Source organism: Biomphalaria glabrata, chromosome 5, assembly GCF_947242115.1.
Source record: "Biomphalaria glabrata chromosome 5, xgBioGlab47.1, whole genome shotgun sequence".
Lineage (NCBI taxonomy): Eukaryota > Metazoa > Mollusca > Gastropoda > Planorbidae > Biomphalaria > Biomphalaria glabrata.
In genome coordinates this window covers 44,987,103-45,006,487 of record NC_074715.1, presented here as the reverse complement: position 1 = coordinate 45,006,487, position 19,385 = coordinate 44,987,103, and the positions used below count along the sequence as shown (strand labels likewise).

Sequence of the window (19,385 nt, the reverse complement as noted above, 5' to 3'; positions counted from 1 at the left end):
GTGAAATGTTTTTGTGATTTATGTCCAAGATGTTTGGTCTTCAGCATGATAGTGACTTGACAAATAATAACACTCTACAGACTAGGTCTATGGAATCCAATAGATGCTCTCTATCTAGAAAGTTCCACAATGTTCTAGTTTGAATGGTAATTTACTCATTCCTTCACAAGTTTAAGAAGCCAAAACACTTTCAATGAAAGAAATATTTATTTTAATACATAATTAATATTTTAGTTTTTAAAAACTTTTTTTTTAATAATTCCTTTTCCCACAGAGGCAGGACATTTTGGCTTTTTGTGTTTGGCATCTGACCTTTTGATGCTAAATATAGACATATTTTATAAATTAATTTAATTCAAAAGATTAAAACATGTTTTTGTTTTGTATGTGTATTTCTGTACCAAATATGTACAAAAACAAACCAACACTGTGTCAGTGATTTCCTTTTAAAAAGGAATCCTGGTAAAAGCTCTAGATGACAATCAATATACTGACTTTTAAAAGTTAAAATTGTTTTGTCTCTAATTAACTCTTTCTCTCCAGAATCAGTTTCCATATTTTGATGGAATTCATTTTTTCACTCCTTCTGAGTGCAAAACCATACTTCAGTTAAACTGATATAACTTTTTTGTTTGTTATCAGAAAATATTATATTTGTTATAGAATGAAATGAGATTGCATTGCAAATTTATATAAAACCAACAATTATTTTAATATTGGTTATATGAGACTGTGGACGTGTATATAGGATTTTGATCTGGCCTAGCTCTAAGAAAAATTTTGTGATCGAAATGGTAAAATTAAAAAAAAAATATTTATCCATATTGTCACACAACTTTCTATATTATACTCATATATGACACAATTAAAACATAAAATGGAAATCTTGAGCTTATTATCCATGTCATTACCTTTGGAGAAATAAAAACTGACCCACTGTGGACAAGTCAACAGCTCTAACCACTGATGGATCCAAGTGGAAGTGGGCTAGTTTTAGTAAGGAAATCACACAATTTGTGTACGCATAGTGTACTTATGTTAATAATATATATTAATTATTTATATTTGAATCAAGTGTTTAGATTATATTTCCCTCCTCCCCTCTAGTCTGACATAGATTTGTAGAACTGAAGAAATTCATTTCACTTGTTTGTTTGGAGCTTTCTCAAAAATGTTCTCTGTATTCGTTTCATTGGGAGAGATCTAAGAGTCAAGAGAGAGAGAGAGAGAGAGAGCAAGGAATGGTACTTTGTAGCACTGTCTAAAAACAAACACACAAAACAACTCAATCCTAATAGCATTGAAAATCTAGATTCTAGACCTATTGTCATTTATGTCAAAAGATTACAATTAATAAAACCAAATTGATATTCCTTTTTATTTAGAGAACAAAAGACCAGGAAAGGGGAACGGGAATGTGAAACTTTTTGTTGTTGACAGGAGAGGGGGGGTGGTAAGTAAAAGTACTACTCAAATTAACGGGCCCAAACTATGAGAGCATTATGTCAGGGGCGCATTAGGAAGTGTAAGTGGGAGAAATAACGATGCGCAGGTAAAAAACAAAACAAAATGGGGGTTCCAGAGAGAAAGAAAGAGAGCGGGCCGTGAAATTTCATTGTAACAGATACACTAAATCACGGGCTAAAAATGTATGTTAGGTAAAATGTGGCCCGTTTATTAGAATTGAAAAAAAAAAAGAAAAGAAGGCGGTGTTCCAGTCATATAAAAAAAACCAATATAAAGCCTATCTATAGGAACAGACCCGGCCATAATAAACAATACAAATCATCGGAACAAATCAACGGACGTAGCCGCTGCGTACTGCTAGTCTAGTATGAATCAGATTGGTCAACCACGGTCCAGAAGGCACTCGTGTGGGATGAACCTTGCACTTACGAAAGTTTACGATCCCTCGCCGACAGTCGATTGTTGATACATTGGTACGATAGCTGGGACGCGGAATCGTGCGGAACAGGCCGTCCTAGCCTAGTTCCGAGTCAGTCACTGTCCAATTGGTGCTTACTTTGGACGGTTTCGACAAAACTGCGACACACGGTGACGCCACTGCGTCGAGGACGAAGAAACAGTAGATCACATTCTGTATTAATGTTGCGTTCTGCATGAAGGGCGATCGGGACAAGGATTTGAGAGAGAGAACTGGTCCATGTGCGGAAAAGGGTCTGCCCTTGTACGGGGACAAAGCGACCTTGAAACTCAATGCCCACTTCCTTTCACGCGCTCGAAGGGAGCAATCTCAGCATGTCTCGTTTACTAATGAGGTTTCTGATTTGTTAGGTTTCCTTGATGGCTATTTAAAAGTGATTTTAAAAAAAAGTGTTTTGTCTTGAATTCGAACTTGAGGTTTAAGCCTCCTCAGGCCTAGTCTGCCTCAGTGTTGGCGGATACGTAAATCAGGGCACGTTACTCTGTTTCATAAGAATGCTGCTATTTAAAGATAATACTTTTGGAGTATATTGTCATTCGATATAAATTTCTACCCGATAAACTTTGAATGAGATTTTCTGATAATGTTTTTTAAAACTAGGAGTGGCTATAAGCTAGAATGTAGGCCTACAGATTTCAACAAACGGCATGAATTAAAAGATTTAAAGACACTAAAAAAAAAAAAAAAAAAAGACACGAGCTTAACGTGTTCAAAGTAGAGAAAAATGGCGGGTAGAGGAGGAACCGGAAGTTAAACAATCCTACATTAGGATGTTGTCTTGTTCTAATAACCTTGTAATCCATGCACCAGAAAACACCGAAGTCAGTGATTTTGATTCAAAACTAAATCCAGGTAAACGCACTGGATGACCTTCGATTTATTGACCTTTTGAAGTTGCGTTGTTCATTTTCGTGTCGCTAATTGTGTTTCTAATCTAGATCTAGGTCTACATTCAGTGCTGGTACATCTGTATACATCTGGTTCATCCAGCAAAAATAACGTATTATGTAGGCCAACACTTCCTGTAGAAAACGTTTACAAAGGTCTGCATTGATGTGTATCGAGACTTTTCTGAATTCATTAGTCGATATGTTTGTATAGAAATTCAGTAGCCTACAATAACCAGTTTTACATTTGGTCTAGATTTATATTAAACAAACAACTTAGACATTTAGAACAGTGTTTCCCAAAGTGGGGTACGCGTACCCCCTACGGGAGAGTTTGAAGGGGGTACGCATTAAATATGCTTCTCCTTCTCATTGATGCAAATTAATGTTATTTATAATATAACATTTATTTATAATTTTTAATGAACAATTTTATTTATCGTTGATTTTTCTAGATAGTAATTTAAAAAATTGGGGGGGGGGGGGGGGCGGGAAGAGGTACTCAGAGGTACGAAAATTATTTAAGGGGTACGCATATGTTGAAAGTTTGGAAACCACTGATTTAGAAGTTTCTCCGTGTGACAAGAACACAGCCAATAGACTACTAAATAGTAACACGACATTCAGAAACTATTAGATATTAGGTAAAAAAAGATTATATGGAATCTTTGTATAGAAACACAAACTCAGAATCGGCCCCTGAAGTGGTCCACTCCGGGAGGTAAAAAGGTGGGCCTCAATATTTTCAGCTTGAATATCAGAAGCCATGAACTACAAACCGTCAAGAACCACAACCCTGTCTCCGTCTATTCAAAAAGAACAGACTTGTGCGTGTTGATGATTTTATTGTATTATTGACTAGCAACATGATATACAACAAAATATGAAGATATATTATTGTTGGTATAATTTTTTACACTCTATACTCATATATATATTCAATGAACTAATCGTTATTAGGATATGGTCCAAAGTGAACTGGGCTTACTAGATATAGCCTATGTTATTGAATCATCATCTAATTGACCGTCTTCTAAAGTGCCAATCTCTCATTCAAGGCTGCTTGCTTAATGATTTCAGAAAACAAAACAAAAAAGTAGCCGTTTTACTAGAGATCTACAAGACTCCATCTATGTTATTATGTATACGAGGTTCTCAATAAATTTTATTGTTTTGCTCTCTAAACGGGACGTACAGGAAGACCAACACAAAACTAATAGAAGGCTTCTCCCCTGCTAGAAGGCCTTAACAACTAGACCGTCATCTGGTTCTATTTAAAGGCTTACTAGGGAGACAAAAACTAATCTAAATAATGAAATCTACATCAGCCTAAAATTGACTCTTCATGCAGTACTGTGAGTTACCTTCCCTTGAAAAATTACAGTTGATATACATGTCGATTTTTTTTTCTTTTCCCCCGAAAGCGAGAATCATATGCTCTGTTTGATATTAGGAAGGGAAATAACTTATACATTATTGAGAGATATAGTTTTAAGTGTGGGGTTATTTCCCTTAGCTAAGTGGTTTTTAAAGTATTTATATATTTCTGTGCGTAAATATTTAACCAAACGGTTTTGGTTTTGTCGTCAGTCGACTTAACAATGCAATAGTATAGGCAGCACTTTAGAAACCTAACAACAAACAAACAGACAGACAGAAAACAGAAAAAAAAAATGTATGCATTTTTAACATTTTAATTCAAGTAAACAACATTGGAACGGTAAAACATTATAATCAATCCTGTTCAAAACATAGCGCTGAATATAAGCGACAATATTTGGTACATAGCATCGTACTGGCCGACTAGATACAAGTAAACAGTAAACACACTTTCTACAGCAGAAGTGATCTTGGTATGTGGAGTGTGGTTGTGTGTAGGGGAGGGAAGGGGAAGAACTCTTTGAGCTTTGTTATTTATGATCTCTCATTTAAGTCTTCTGTAAGTCAAAGTTCAAGGTTGTAATAGTTTTTAAAAAATGGGAGTAGACCTGCGAAAGTGAAAAACAGCAAAATATAAAAATTACTCAAACAAAAAAAAACAAAAACACCTACACAAAACTTATAAAAGAGAAAGAACTGCACATTTACAGCCCTATATCAAAACAATAATGTAAGTTTATTTCCCTTTTCTATATCAAACAAAATCAATCAAGTACCACTAATTAATTAATTAATTGGTTAATTTCTTATTGATTCATGTTTGTTAGTGACAATGAAAAATTGTGCAAAGCTTCAACTTGATTCGAGAATGGGAAGTGGGAGAAATAACGTGTACAAACTTTGTCCCAGACAGACAGACAGATGGACAAACGAAAAGAGTAGATATAAACTTTGTAAAAAGAGGAAAGGAATGAATGTAACAACGCGAAACTTTTCTGTATTACGATCCTAACCATTCATCTAATTTTATTATAACAAATGGACAGAATTTCGTATGATTAATTTATCTATAATACAGAAAATAGATATTAATCATGGGATACAGTTATTAGAAGTACTTGACCCTTAGTGCCACTCTCACTTTATCAAGACCAGAACGGTCCAGCGCCCCTTGGGATGGCAAGTGATGAACTGATGTAAAGCCATTGTGTGTGTGTATGTGTGTGTAGATATGTACAACGAAAGAAAAGTAAACACTCCAGTTGAACTAACGACATTACGTTGGGACTTATCACCTGCTCCAACACAGAATAAGAAAACACTCTAGCATTAAAGTTACAAGTTCATGTTTTGTTCTTTTCGTTTTCAGCGAGTCTAGTTTGTAAACATTACAAATACTTTTTAACATCAAACTAGTTTATTTGTTGATATTGAACACGGCTTAATGTTTAATAGGCATATATGATTTTAAAACAAATAATTCTGTTATACTGTTTGCTGTTAGACACACACACACACACACTCTCTCTCTTTCTCTCACTCTCTCTATCTCTCTCATATTCTATAACGTTAACATTGAGCGCCATTTCCTTCCCCTCCTCTAAATGTCTATCTTTTCCTTTTTGAAGTAATTTATTTCATGTCTCGTTAACTCTGCGATCCGTTTCATTTGTCCCTTTTCATCCCATTATCTCAAAAACTACCACAGCCATAAACTATCCAGCCATCTTGTCCTAGAGAAATGATAGAAGTCTTATCGTGGCTACTTACAGTACTTACACCGTTTGATTAAAAGTATTAAGATAAAAAAACAAACAACTTTATTTTTCCTGTCCAATTGTGAGTTACACCGTCCAGATACTTTCTTATTCGTAGTTGAAAGAAAATACCATTAGCAATGTACTTCATTTGGTTAGGTTTCGTATTGTGTGTGGAATGAATTAAACTATTTAATACGCACATTAATCAGTAGACTATCCGTCATTGTTTTAAAAACTGATCCTTGGATCAGGTCAAAGTTTTCGATTTATCACAGTATCAAAAATCGATTTATTGAGATAGGACCCCATTCAACACGAACTAGATGCAATACTATTAAAAGTGCCAAGATAAATCAGCTAAACGTCACGCAAGGGTCAATCTGCTGTTGTGGGACATCCTGAATCCCATTCTGATGTCCATTCTGGTACTGTTTGTCAATTTTGCTGCCTGCAGCAAATTTGCGAAGGAGTAGATCCTCGGTGGGGGAAGGTTGAGCGATAGTGCACAGGCCACCACGGAGCATGGAGTCTGTGGAGGACGCCCTGGGCATGTATGAAGGAGACCGAAGGTACAGCCCGCTGCCCCAAGAGGACGCCGAGTAGGATGTCCTCTGAGAAGGAGGATCACACAGGCAGCGATAGCAGAAAGTCCAGAAAGTCAGTTCGCTTTCGCTGCTTTTGTAAGGAGATGTTGGCGTGGTAGCGGCCTGCTGTTCCTTGAGGCCAGCGTCTGACCGGATGCCACACACTTTCCTGATGAAAGAAATGACCTTCCAGCGTAGCTCCCTCCTCACTAGGATATAAACCCAGGGATCGAGGATCTGGTTGAAAGAAGCCATACGTATCATATAGAGATAGGTCTTGTCCACGTTGATATGTTGGATGAGGTCAGTTTGACATATAATTGTGAAAACCTGCATGTAAAAAAGATATTCATTATTTGAAGACATATATAAACATAAATCCTTATGGCTATTGTATTTATTTCTAAAGCATTAATAGTACTTACAATCTAAAAAAAAGTGTAGTAGATTAGTATAATAACAAATTCTATCAGAAGTGGTCCACCCAGGCAGGTAAAAAGGCAGGTTTCAATATTTTCAGAAAGAATATCATAATGAAATTATATCAAAGGCAAATGACAGAGAAGAATGAAGAAAGAAGGTTGACAGATCATGTGTGGTGCCCCAAAGGTCCAGAAGACCAGTGGATAGGTGAAAGTGAATGTGAAGATAGATGTGAACCTGGCCTAACTGATGTCTTATAATGTATCTAATTGATCTAATTGTTTTGTAAAGGGTCAATCTCTTATTCAAAGCCTCAAGAAAAAAAATCCATTTAGTTTTGTGTTGGATATTGCATATGTACTGCAGTTTACGCGATAAAATGAAAAACTACTTATTAATTGTTGTTTTAAATTATGTCCAACTTATTTGCATAGTAAATAGATTTTTTCTCTTTAAAAAAAAAGTCACATTTTTTTTGTAAATGTAGTAATTAGTATGACAGAACTTACATAACTTAGCAATACAATTGTAAAAAAGATACTTTTTGACCAAAAATCTAAAACCATTTACATAAATGTGTTTAACAAAATGGTAGATGTGATTTTCCCTTGCTAAAAAGCCTCCAGTTTTTTGTTACTATTAACAGTGAATAGTTGTAAATATGGTCTATTTTTATGAAAAAACTACTTGCATAATTGATTTAAAAACTTAGATTTTTCGTTTTCAGAAAAGAAAAAAGTAGACGTTGCATCAGAACTTTGAATGATCTTAAATATCATGATGTCCGATTTTCATTTTCTCTTCTGGTTTCTGAGATCTAAACGGACAGACAGGCCAGAAAAAACTAATAGCGTCTTTTCCCCTTTCGGGGGCCGTTAAAAAATACCCGATTCTCTATATATTTAAAATTTAATAATAAACCCTGCAGACAAATGGAACAATTTAATCGCTAATGACACAACGAAAGTAAAAGTTACCATGAGAGGTGCAAAACAGCTTGTGAAAATGACAGTCACCCCACACAGCATCACCACCATGTGCAGCTCTGCAAATCTTTGGACCAGGCTCCTGGACTGTTTCAAGCCAGGATTTTTCAGTGCGTTCAGGGCATTAAGGCGTCGACGCCTGGTCAGCACGGTGAAGATGACTGCTAAGTTGCAAAGGAAGGTGATGATTATGGCGATCAAAGCGATGATGGCGTAGATGTAGTTGAAAGCCACATCCTTGGTGGCCCTGCTAGTGGAGTTGAAGAAGCACCAAGTGCCTGGGTACTGAGCGTTGTTGTGGCCAAGCCCGATCAGAGGAAGGCAAGCTATCAGCACAGACAGGAACCAGCTGATTACTATGGCGTACCTGGCGTAGGATTTCGGCAAGCTGCAATGGTACGTGTACGGATGGCAAAGACATATGTACCGCTCTATCGCCATGGCGCACACTAGCGACATTGTCGCGAACCCGGCGAAGATCATCATGAACGAGAAGTAATGGCACAAGGGCTGGTCGCTGTCTAGAACGGTGCTCGTTGCGTAGATAGTGATCACTACAGGGGACGTGGCGCAGGTTCCTATGAGATCCGTGAATGCCAGCCCAGCCATCAGCTTATAAAAGATAGTCTTCCGCTGCTCTGGCTGCGATGTCGCCATCAGCACTAAAGCCAGTACGTTGCCGAAAACGCCAAGAGAGAACATAACGCTCGCTGTCAGCACTGTCCTATTGCGTATCACATCGTTGAATGGGAAGCTCTTGTAGGACACCGTGGAGGACTCATTGTAAATTGAAGCCCCATCAGTGTAATTGTCAATCAACGCCTCTGAATAATTCATGGTCATGTTCTTCTCTTTGTTAAAATTTATTCTCAGCAACAAGGGAGTGAACTAATTGTGTTGGACGTGAACCTCTCAATCATGTTGAAACAATGAGACAAAATGTTGTCAGTCCTGTTTGTTTAGTTCAACTAAGGGTTCAATTGACGTTTTGGTTTCATTCTCCAAAACTACGCATAAAAATGACAAAATTATAGACAGCAATGTTTTATTGAAATTTGAAAGCATGTATTGAATGTTGAAAGACTTGACAGTGTCAAAGAATAGAAAACGTGTAATTTAAATGTAACTATACCTTTTCAATAGTAGTAGTTCACAGAGGCCTTGTATAGACAATAGTTGTAATACGCGTCATATAACCCATAGAGGTATTGTGTAGCACATAGTTAGATAAAAAGCTATTGAAGCCTTGTGTAGCATAAATATCTAGTAGGCCTAGTGTAATTCTGTTATAGGCAATGATAAATGGCAATCGCACTACTTCGGTAGCACAGCCATAAATAATCCAAAACTAGAAACAAAAACCCAAGCGGTGAATTTGTATCTGAATGTGTTATATTGTAAACATCTTGTTATGCCCTTCAACACATATCTTATCTTATCTTATATAATACAGACGTTACTTCAAAAAAGAAGATGATTACGTCCTCCATTGAAATGTTCTACTTAGATCTAGATCTAAACTAAAAATGTTCTACTTAGATCTAGATCTAAACTATTTCCTCTTCAATATAATCCAAGTACTAGAAGTACATGTTTACTTTTCACCAAACAGAAGCTCCTTTATGTCTGTTCTTTCCTACAGTTGTTACACACCTAAAAGAAGAAAAAAGTATAGTTAATATTTCCAATCCACTAATTGAATAGAAATGCTGTTTGAAAATCAAGACGAACAGTCCAAAATGACAGACGACAAGGTCGGTACATTCATCGCGGGATCTGGTAATAAAATCACCGTTTGAACCAGGACATGTCACTTTGACAGAAACCCATGTCAACAAGAAATGTCTCACGTGTACCTGGCCATAACAGAAAGATAACACATTACACTATCACACTTGTGCGTCAATTATAATACCGACATTATCGACAAAAGCCACTATGCATGCTTAAAATACCATGTCTTAGTTTTAAAACTAAACTCTAAGTAACATTATTTGTATGCATAAAAAATACATCATGTAAAAAATTGAAAGCTCTGAAAGTAGATTGTATTATTGGGCCTATTGTTACTGGAGGAGCAGGCCGTTTATAACTGAGAAGAACAATACGCGCTACGCGTGTCCATGTGTTAATCATGTTGATTATAAACTTAAGCTCTGTTAAGTCATTGGTTTATCAGGCTGATTCAGGCAACCCGTTTCATGCTGTTATTACACTATTAGAATAAAGCAGGCTTTCAGATTAAATCTTTAATTAACTTGAAAGACAATATGAACAAGCCGGCCTACAGAGGAGTAGAACTTTAATCTAATAATCATTTGAACTAGCCGGCCTACAGAGGAGTAGAACTTTAATCTAATAATCATTTGATCTAGCCGGCCTACAGAGGAGTAGAACTTTAATCTAATAATCATGTGAACTAGCCGACCTACAGAGGAGAAGAACTTTAATGTAATAATCCTTTTATAATGGAACGTCATAAGTTATAAGAATTAAAATATTTATTACTATATTTCATATAGTCTTTCAGTTTGTTAATTCTATAATCATCGTGTCTAGCTTTACAAAGTGGAAGCTGGTAGCAAACACACAGACACACATATATAAACACACAGAGACATATATAAACACACATAGACACACATATAGATACATATATAGATACACATATAGATACACATAGAAAGACACATCAAGTGTTTAAAAATTTTTTTTTACAAAAAGCCCAATGAACCGTGAACATATCCCACTCATATAATGACTCACTGTTCACTGTAATGAATGCGTTTGCTCCCGTGCGTCTTCACACCTTATGACGACATACTTTGTATGTATATACGATCACTGATAGTTCCGTTTAAGCAGGTTCAGTATCAGCCCCATGACTTTGGAAAAACATGCGCCCAAATGATGATAACGTTAGGCCAAAAGTTGCCCTAGTATTAGGTCAGTGTCGAGATATTGACACTTAAAGCATGCATTCGACTCTGTACACTTCTCTGATAACAGTTTTATGTGTGTGTGTGAAGGAGGTTTGTCCTGAAACTATAGCTCCCTGTTACTCCCTAAGCTTTATATAGCCTTTTTTTTCTTAAAGTGGCGTCGCTGTGTAATGTAAGTGTGTGCCCTAGTGAAACTCTGTGGGAAAACTAGCAAAATACAGAAAAACTTAAAAAAAAATAATCTTATATTGAGTGTAGTTGTATCAATTAGTTTGGATCAGTCATGTAATTAAATTTGTATTAGATCTATACTAACAATAATAAATTTTTGCGATTAGAAATATTTTTACTGATTGTTTTTGTTTAGCGCAATGTCATGCTTTTAGCTTTCTCTATGATCCTATCACTTGTCTGGACCAGTTGGAAAGGGGTGGGGTGAGGAGATAGGAGGGGGTATCTGGGTGATCGCTTTTTAAATGTATTTATTAAAAAAAAGTGAGCGAACTGAATTCCAACTCCAGGGCTAAGGCCTGCTCTGCCTCCCCAAGCCAATATGGTTAAAACCACTGTGCCAGGGAGCTGCTTATGAAAAAATGGTTTTATAGTTATTTACAAACTTTTCTTTCTACAAACAATAAAGGGGGATAATTCAACTTATACCGCCTTATCATTCAAGTAAAATTTCTTCCTTTCTTCGAGATACCAAACAAAATAATTAACAATATTTAATTAACTATAAGGTTATTTTTTAAAAATTGTTTCTTGTTCTTGGTAAAAAAAACAATTGTGCGAAATTTCAGCTTGATCCGAAATTGGGTGAGCGAGAAATAACGTGAACAAACTTTTTACCAGACAGACAGACAGACTGACAGAGTGAGTTGATGTAAGATTTGTAAAATAAAGACAAAATAATGTAGGCCTGAAAATGTTTTTAAATATTTATAATTAAAAAACTATTAATTAATTTGGTAGTGTACTTTTTTTTTAGAATCGGCGACAATTAAATAAACTATCTTATACTCTTCATGTGTTACTGCTGGACTATAAATAGAATATGTGACTGTTTACTTTGTGTATTATCATCTCAAAACTTCAAACGTTGTTTCAAAAACCCCGTAACTAGATGAAATAATATGCATGGAATGGGTTGCCTGAGTCAGCCAGGAAAAACAGTGACTTGGCAGAATGGGTTAATATGCATGACTAAGTGACTAAATGCATGACGCGTAGGGCGTAATCATCTCCTTTTTTTTTCGAATTATATAAGATAAGAAAACGCTCTTATGTATTTACATATGAACTAAAAATAATAATAATAAGGCTTGTCTTCGAGTCCGAAGATTAATGAGGAATGCAGTATTTCAAGTGGTTACGCAATCCCAGCTGTGACCTACATATTTTGCCACATCCAGGGCAAGCACATTGTCCGCCGGTGGTCGATTAAGATTTTCTTTTCGCCGTCTGCGTCTGTCCTCGGCAGCGGATTTTCTTTTGGTCTCAAATGTATATTCCTGTGGCCTTTGTGAGTGACCTCCAGCTGTCTCGTTCTGAGGCCGCATACTGATGATAATAATTATTTTAGTAAAATCAATTGATGATTTGATTTGGAACTTTAAACATTACAACTTTTCAGTTTTCTGCTACTGCGCAATGAAGGCGTGCCATGAACATTTCAGTCTATGAGAAAATAAAACTTCTGTCAACTTCAATGTTTGGAGGCGCTATGGCTGAGAGGTAAAGCTCTTGGTTTCCGAATCGGGAAACCTGGGTTCAAATCCTGGTGAAGACTGGGATTTTTAATTTTGGGACCTTTGGGCGCCTCTGAGTCCACTCAGCTGTAATGGGTACCTGACATTAGTTGGGAAAAAGTAAAGGCGGTTGGTCATAGTGCTGGCCCCTTGAATCCCTCATTAATCGAGGGCATCAGAAACAGATGACCTTTTTACATCATCGCAAGGTCTAAAAATGGGAAATTTTTTTTTGTGTTAATTGCTTAATGTTAATTTTATGAAAAGCAGTTTTTTTTTTCCAAATTATTTGTACACATTATTTTTATTGTTACGGTTACACACTTCGTTATAATGTACCGATTCAGATATGCGTATATTGGTCATCCTGTGTCGTAATGAGCAAAGATATGGTGTGGGGCCAAAAGAGGAGAAAGTTACGCCTATTTTATCGACGCCTTTGTAGATGCCGATTTCCCTTCTTACAACCAACAAGCACACACTTTTTACACACACCCTGTATACACACACACACAAGTACCCAGAGCTAGTTGAAAACAAACTGCATAAACCGAAGCAAACTCTTTCTTATTAAACATATCAGCCTCCATAGCGGTAGGGCTCAATGCAAAGAAAAAAAAATCGGGGGGGGGGGGAGGGGGGTAAAAGTTAGGATGCTCATCTACAATAATGTCAGTTTAGTCGAACAAATACTCTAGAGTCTAGACCAGTGGTCTTCAACGGGGGCGATATCGCCCCCTAGGGGGCGTTTTGGAGATTTTGGGGGGCGCTGAGAGCCAAAGGGGCGGTAGGGGGGCGCTGGGCACAAAATGGGGCGGTAAGGGGGCGCTGGGCATAAAGGCGAAAAGAAGAAACTAAAGGTGCTCTGAAACAAAACAAATGTAAAAATTCTTCAACATTAAAGCTGTGAAACTAAATATAGACTTAACTTGCTTCTAATTTAAGAACAGAAACAGCATTAGAAATTGAGTGCGGGAATCCCATTTTCTATTTTTAAATTCTTACTCTTTTGTTGTACTTCGAGAGTATTTATTGTCCTTGGATCTCGCGCGTATAAACGTTTAAGATTTGATCAACAAACTAGGTAATACGCCTTTTAGATTATATCTAGATATTTTAATATATTGATATTAAAATATTAATTGCAAAAAAACATTAAAGGTAACATTTAATAGAATAATTTAACTTTTTTAAAAACAAAAAACATTGATAAGATGTTGTTACGAAAACTCACTGGTATGTCATGTAATATTTCCTTGAGATTTAGTGAATTGCCACTAGAAAAAAAGTAAGTTCTACTTTGATGGCATTTTCAGATGAGGTTATGAAACCAAGTCGGCTTCACGAACATATACGCGATATATCCAAAAATAATTAAAGAATATTCATGAACAATTATAAAATTCTACAATTAAAACAATTATAAAAACAAAAAACGGCAAAGCAGGATATTTTTTAATGGCTTCTTAGAAAAATGCATAACTTTTAAAAATTCTTATGATATTGTTGAAAAATTGATTAAAACTAAATTTATTTAAAACATATGTAACACAAAAACACTTTTTTTCTGTTAGAGATGAAATATTATTTCAAAATTGTCTAGTTATGTAGCTTATGAGGACATATAGGAAACCATCAGTGGTTGAACGCTACAATGACTTCAAAGGTAATATAGAATAAAGAACAGATCTATTCACTATTCACATTGTGAGTTATGATACACAAGAAAAGTTTAGCCCGCAATTTCATTTCTATTTGAATCTAATTATAAAACTGTAAATAAAATACAAACCCGTGCCGAAAATAAGCGCATCTTTCAACAGTTTTGTGAAACAAATGATGAAAAAGGTGTTAGACTCTTGTTGTAAACTGAAGTTCGCTGAATTTCGAAAGGGGTTTGTTAATTTTATGGCTCGTTTTTTTAAGCTCTTAAATAATTTTTTTTTTTGAGAAACGGGAAGATTCAACGGTTGGCGATGACTTAAAGCAGGCAAAAAAAAAATTTGTTGTACATGGTAGGCATCTAACACAAATGAATGAAACGAACCTCCGACTGCTCGGAAAGAGATTGACTTTTACTGATAATCTCATTTTCTCTTTTATCGAGATATTAAATCTACTTTAAAGAGTTTTACAATCTCACATAACTTGTTTGTTGACAAATGAATTACTGCCCAAGGACACCGATATCTATGCAATTCACATAAAAATGCTCTATGAAGAAATTAAGATTCGATTCTAAAATTAAAATATATATATATATAAATTACAATTATTAAACATGTGTTACTGGCGTTCAAATTGAGTTGCATGAAAAAAATAGATTTACAAAACTATGTCTTCAGTAAAAAGAATGTAAACATAGGAGGCACACAGTGGCGTAGCTATATAATAGGGTGGGGGGAAATTTGAAAATCCACCGGGCCCCCATTTAAAGGGGGGGGGCGCAAATTAGTGCTTTTTTAATTAATTAAATTAAATATTACGCAAAATGCAGCGGCCCCCAAAGATGTCAAGCACCTTGGTCCCAAAACGATGGAAATTCCTAGCTACGCCCCTGGAGGCACAACAGAGATGTGGCTGCATTGAAATGTTTCAGTAAAATCCCAAAGCTTTTGTCAAAATTGGAATTATGTTTTAGCTTTTCAGTAAACATACATGGTTAACCTAGATTTAGTGCGTAACAAAGTTAATGAATAAGCAAAGAAATAGACTGGATGTAACCAATAGAGGAGACCTTCGCCTTGCCTTGGCTAACTTAAAGCTTGAAATGTTTAATATTGTCAGACTGCAAGAGGCACAAGGTTACCATTAGCTTAATATCATTTTGTAGTGAATTCAGCAATAATAATATTTATATTAAAAAATAAAACTAAATTTACAATTAAACCTAAATATTCAAAAATTTAAACGGAGAGTATTCTTAGGATTTTAAAGAAAGTCTTTACAATTAATTTTTGTGTGTAATCCCTGTAAATTATTTGACATAATTTTTGCATAATGATAATATTATGGCTGTTTTTGCCTTTAATTCCGAAGATTACGGCTGAGTCCAGTGTTTCACATAACTACGCAAACCCAACTGCGACCTACATATTTTCCCGAATTTTATGCAGACAAAGCCGTTGTATGCTGGCTTTTCTTTGTGTATCAAATGTTTGTCCCGCAGTTTTTGTAAGAGCTCTCGAACTGTTTCTCTCAGAGGCTATCTGCTGCAAGAGAATGCTGCCAGGTACTTTCCTCTATGCCAGTGAGAGCGAAATGGCGCCTGAATAAATCTTTATAGTGCTCACGGGGGAGGAGGCACCTCTGTAACTCAGTCCTCCTCAAAGCTCATCAGTCATAGGCTAAGGAGTTCACAACAATCGCCTTTGGCATGCGGTCGTCTCCCAAGCGGGATAAGTGTTATTGACAGCATACAAATTAATAGGATAGATGATATTTTGTTCAAATTGGCCTTCTCAGGCTTCTTTATAACTGTTTTTCTTAGAGGGGGCGCTGGCGGATGTTTTGAAAGAAAAAATTCGAAAAGGGGGCGGTAGGCCAAAAAAGGTTGAAGACCACTGGTCTAGACCCTAGAAGCAGAACCGGCCTTAGGCATAGGCAAAGTAGGCAGCCGGCTAGGGCATCCCATTGGTTGGGGGCCTAGCAAAGGACTAAAAAAAGGTTTTGAGAAAAAAAAATCCAAAGTTTTATCAAATCTCAAACATACTAGAGCACTAGGACTCTGTTTACTAGTCTAACTCTGTCTCTACTATGACTCTGTTTACTGGTCGAACTCTGTCTATACTATGACTCTATGTTTAGGTCTACTAGTCTAACTCTATCTCTACTATGACTCTATGTTTACTAGTCTAACTCTTGTCTCTAGTACAGAAATTGCGATATATGAATTTCAGTTATTACTCGATTTAAATATAAACGGCATGTTTTCAATAATTTGCGTAATTTTATTTTTTCGCAGTTTCTCTTTTTTTTTTTTTATTTCATTTGGAGCCACCAAATTCACTTCGCCTAGGGCCTCCAATTATCTAAGGCCGGCCCTGCTAGAAGGTAGGGCTCATTCCCCTTTCCACAACCCCTTTGAGCCCAAGACGCACTGTTCAAAATACTAGTAAAGGCAACATAGATCCATATTGAGATGTTCAATAATGGCTTACCCGCATCCGTCATTGGGCCAAAAATAACAGCATTTGTAAAAACAAAATATAACAAACAATATTTATGTAAAAAAACGTAGAAGAACTGGCTTAGTTTGAAACACAAAACTGGGAGCAATACTTGAGGATAGTAGGAAAAAAAAACATATAAAATACAGCGCTATAGAAACAGAAAACGCCAACAGAAGATATATGATACGCTCTGTTTGTTATAAGGGTATCCTCTAGATTGAATGTCGGGCCACTCCTAGTGTCAAAGGGTGGGTTGGAAGATTATATGTATTTAAGGGTTACTCTAACCTGTCCTATATCCTCAAGATAACACAGTAACATTCAAAAGTCCTTTAGTTTTTATCCACTTTCACTCTACCATGGCCTGTATTTGAAAACACATTCTATGCAAAAAACACATGGAGAGACTATTGAAATAGTGCAAACCTTTAAATACCTTGGTACTATCATAGACAATAAACGAAATTTTACTGCAAATACTGATTATATCAGCAAAAAAGGGCAGCAAAGATTACGATTACTAAGAAAACTGTCCTTGTTTAATGTTAGCGAAAAGGCCTTGGCTATGTTTTATCACGCTCATATCTGCAATATTTTAAGTTTCAATATCACTGCCTGGTATGGCAATCTGAGCATTAAAAATAAAAATAAACTTAATAGAATCCTAAATGCTGCTGGCAAAATCATTGGCAAAAAACAAACCCCATTTGGGCAGTTGTTTGAGACAAACATCTATAAAAAAAAAAAGCTAACAAGATCCTCGAAATAAAGAATCACCCTTAGTGTCAGGATTTTGTGATTTTACCATCACAAAAGAGATACAAGACACCGATAGCAAAGACAAACAGACACAAACACTCTTTTGTTCCCCTGGCAATCAAATCATTAAATAGGAGCAATCTGATATAAACTTTGTCACATGTCAATTATGAGTGAGTCTGGTGTGAATGTACACTTTGGTTTTTTTGTTTGGTGTAATGCACAAATTGGAAGACAAATTTCCATGCGGACAATAAAGATTATTATTATTATTATTATTATTATTATTATTATTTGTCATCCAGTGACGAGCTGATACTTTATAACTGGAATATGGAACAAGTCCAAGCCAATAAAAAATCTCGATGCTCAAAGCCAAGACTATAACGAGAGATATTTGCATTGATTGTAACATTTGATTTGTGATTGTTGACAGATGAAAACTCTATAGCCGAAGACTAGGAATATATTTAAATATTGCGTGACGAACAGGCGGCCATGGGACTGTAAGAATTAGTAATATATGTTTCATTAAACAAAACTAATTAAAAATGTATCAAACTATGTTATAAAAACAATCATTACATTTAACATTAGCTTATATAAAAGCCGGTTTCAAGTTTTTTCTTTAAATGCGATATGTTCGTACTATACTTTCGAAAACATTATCTTTACATTATTATCTTTACTAAGCACAGGAATAAAAAAAATAACAACAACCAAGCAGTTACGATTTCTAACCTTATTTGGTGACTGGTCAGTGTAAAGACAGTGAATCCACGTGACTGGTCAGTTTAACTGAAAGTGGTGCAGTTCCGAAAGTTGGATGCGATCTAAATTATTCGCCTTCCGTTTCGATCCAACGCAGGGTGGTAAATATTGTATTGGTTTATCTGTACGCAGTGAAGCATGAACGTATGTAAGAAGGAAGTATCATTACGTGTTAGATGACACAATAGATATCACGCAAAGAGACTGTCGCCTTTAGGAGTTATCCTACATCTCACTCAGGAGCCGGAACTGTGATAACCCGGACGTCATAGAAAGGGGGTGAGGGTCACAGCCAGTCCGTTTTATCGTTCTGTAACGGAGCTATGGGATCGAACGATTTATTTATTACCGCCATTCGAGCATTATCAAGGTCAGAAAGATGTTATCATTTGGTTCTCTATCATAAAATTAATATTTTAAAAAATTACAACAAAGAAAGCAACACTTCAACATCCAGAAGGAAAAGGAATAGGAATGGCTTCAATGCTGTAACACTTCATCCACCACTTCGCTGCTTGTGTCAGTCAATCCCATGTTTTCTATAACTCTCTTTAGAAATCAATTGGAAGTTGTTATGGCACGATTAGGAAATTAAGTTATTTGTTTCATAGAAAGGAAATGTTTTGATAATGACGCGCCTAGTAAAAACAAGAATAGGATTTGAGGAAGAATAGCGAAATGTAAGCAATACTTTTGATGGTTTAAGAGAGAGATTGGTTTTATGAACGTAGAGATTTTGCTTGACGACATTCGACGGTGCCCTTCGTAATTATTAAACTTCTTGTTCGACATTCAGTATCAGCGTCGACTAACTTATATTGTTTGCCTTTCGCCTGTGTTATTGGATCTCGTTATTTGAGTTACCTCCGTTTGATTTATCTGCATACGACATAGCGCGGAAGCGCCTAACAAAGTACAATTTGCAAGCATTAACACTTGAAATGTGCTAAAGTAAAAGAGAAACTAGAAGCATATATAATTGGTGGCCCCCAGTTGGTTTACAGTTATTAAAGTACCTTTTATATAGT

The 19,385-nt window shown here is 36.0% G+C and overlaps 1 protein-coding gene across 7 annotated transcripts in view; it reads right to left on the bottom strand.

The window, feature by feature from the left end:
* Positions 1–5,369: 5,369 nt before the first annotated feature.
* The window catches only part of LOC106060796 (prostaglandin E2 receptor EP4 subtype-like), a 59,854-nt gene continuing 45,838 nt past the window's right edge, over positions 5,370–19,385 (bottom strand). For 5 of the 7 annotated variants that reach the window (XM_056030243.1, XM_056030240.1, XM_056030242.1 and 2 more), the window contains 2 exons: positions 7,957–9,618; positions 5,370–6,886 (listed from right to left, as the gene is read on the bottom strand). In XM_056030243.1, the coding sequence (XP_055886218.1) occupies positions 6,326–6,886; positions 7,957–8,808 (1,413 nt within the window). In that variant the 5' untranslated portion in view covers positions 8,809–9,618 and the 3' untranslated portion in view covers positions 5,370–6,325. Of the gene's footprint in view, positions 6,887–7,956; positions 9,619–10,731; positions 10,919–18,327; positions 18,607–19,385 lie in introns of those variants that run through there. The other 2 variants (XM_056030241.1, XM_056030244.1) reach the window with 2 other exon arrangements.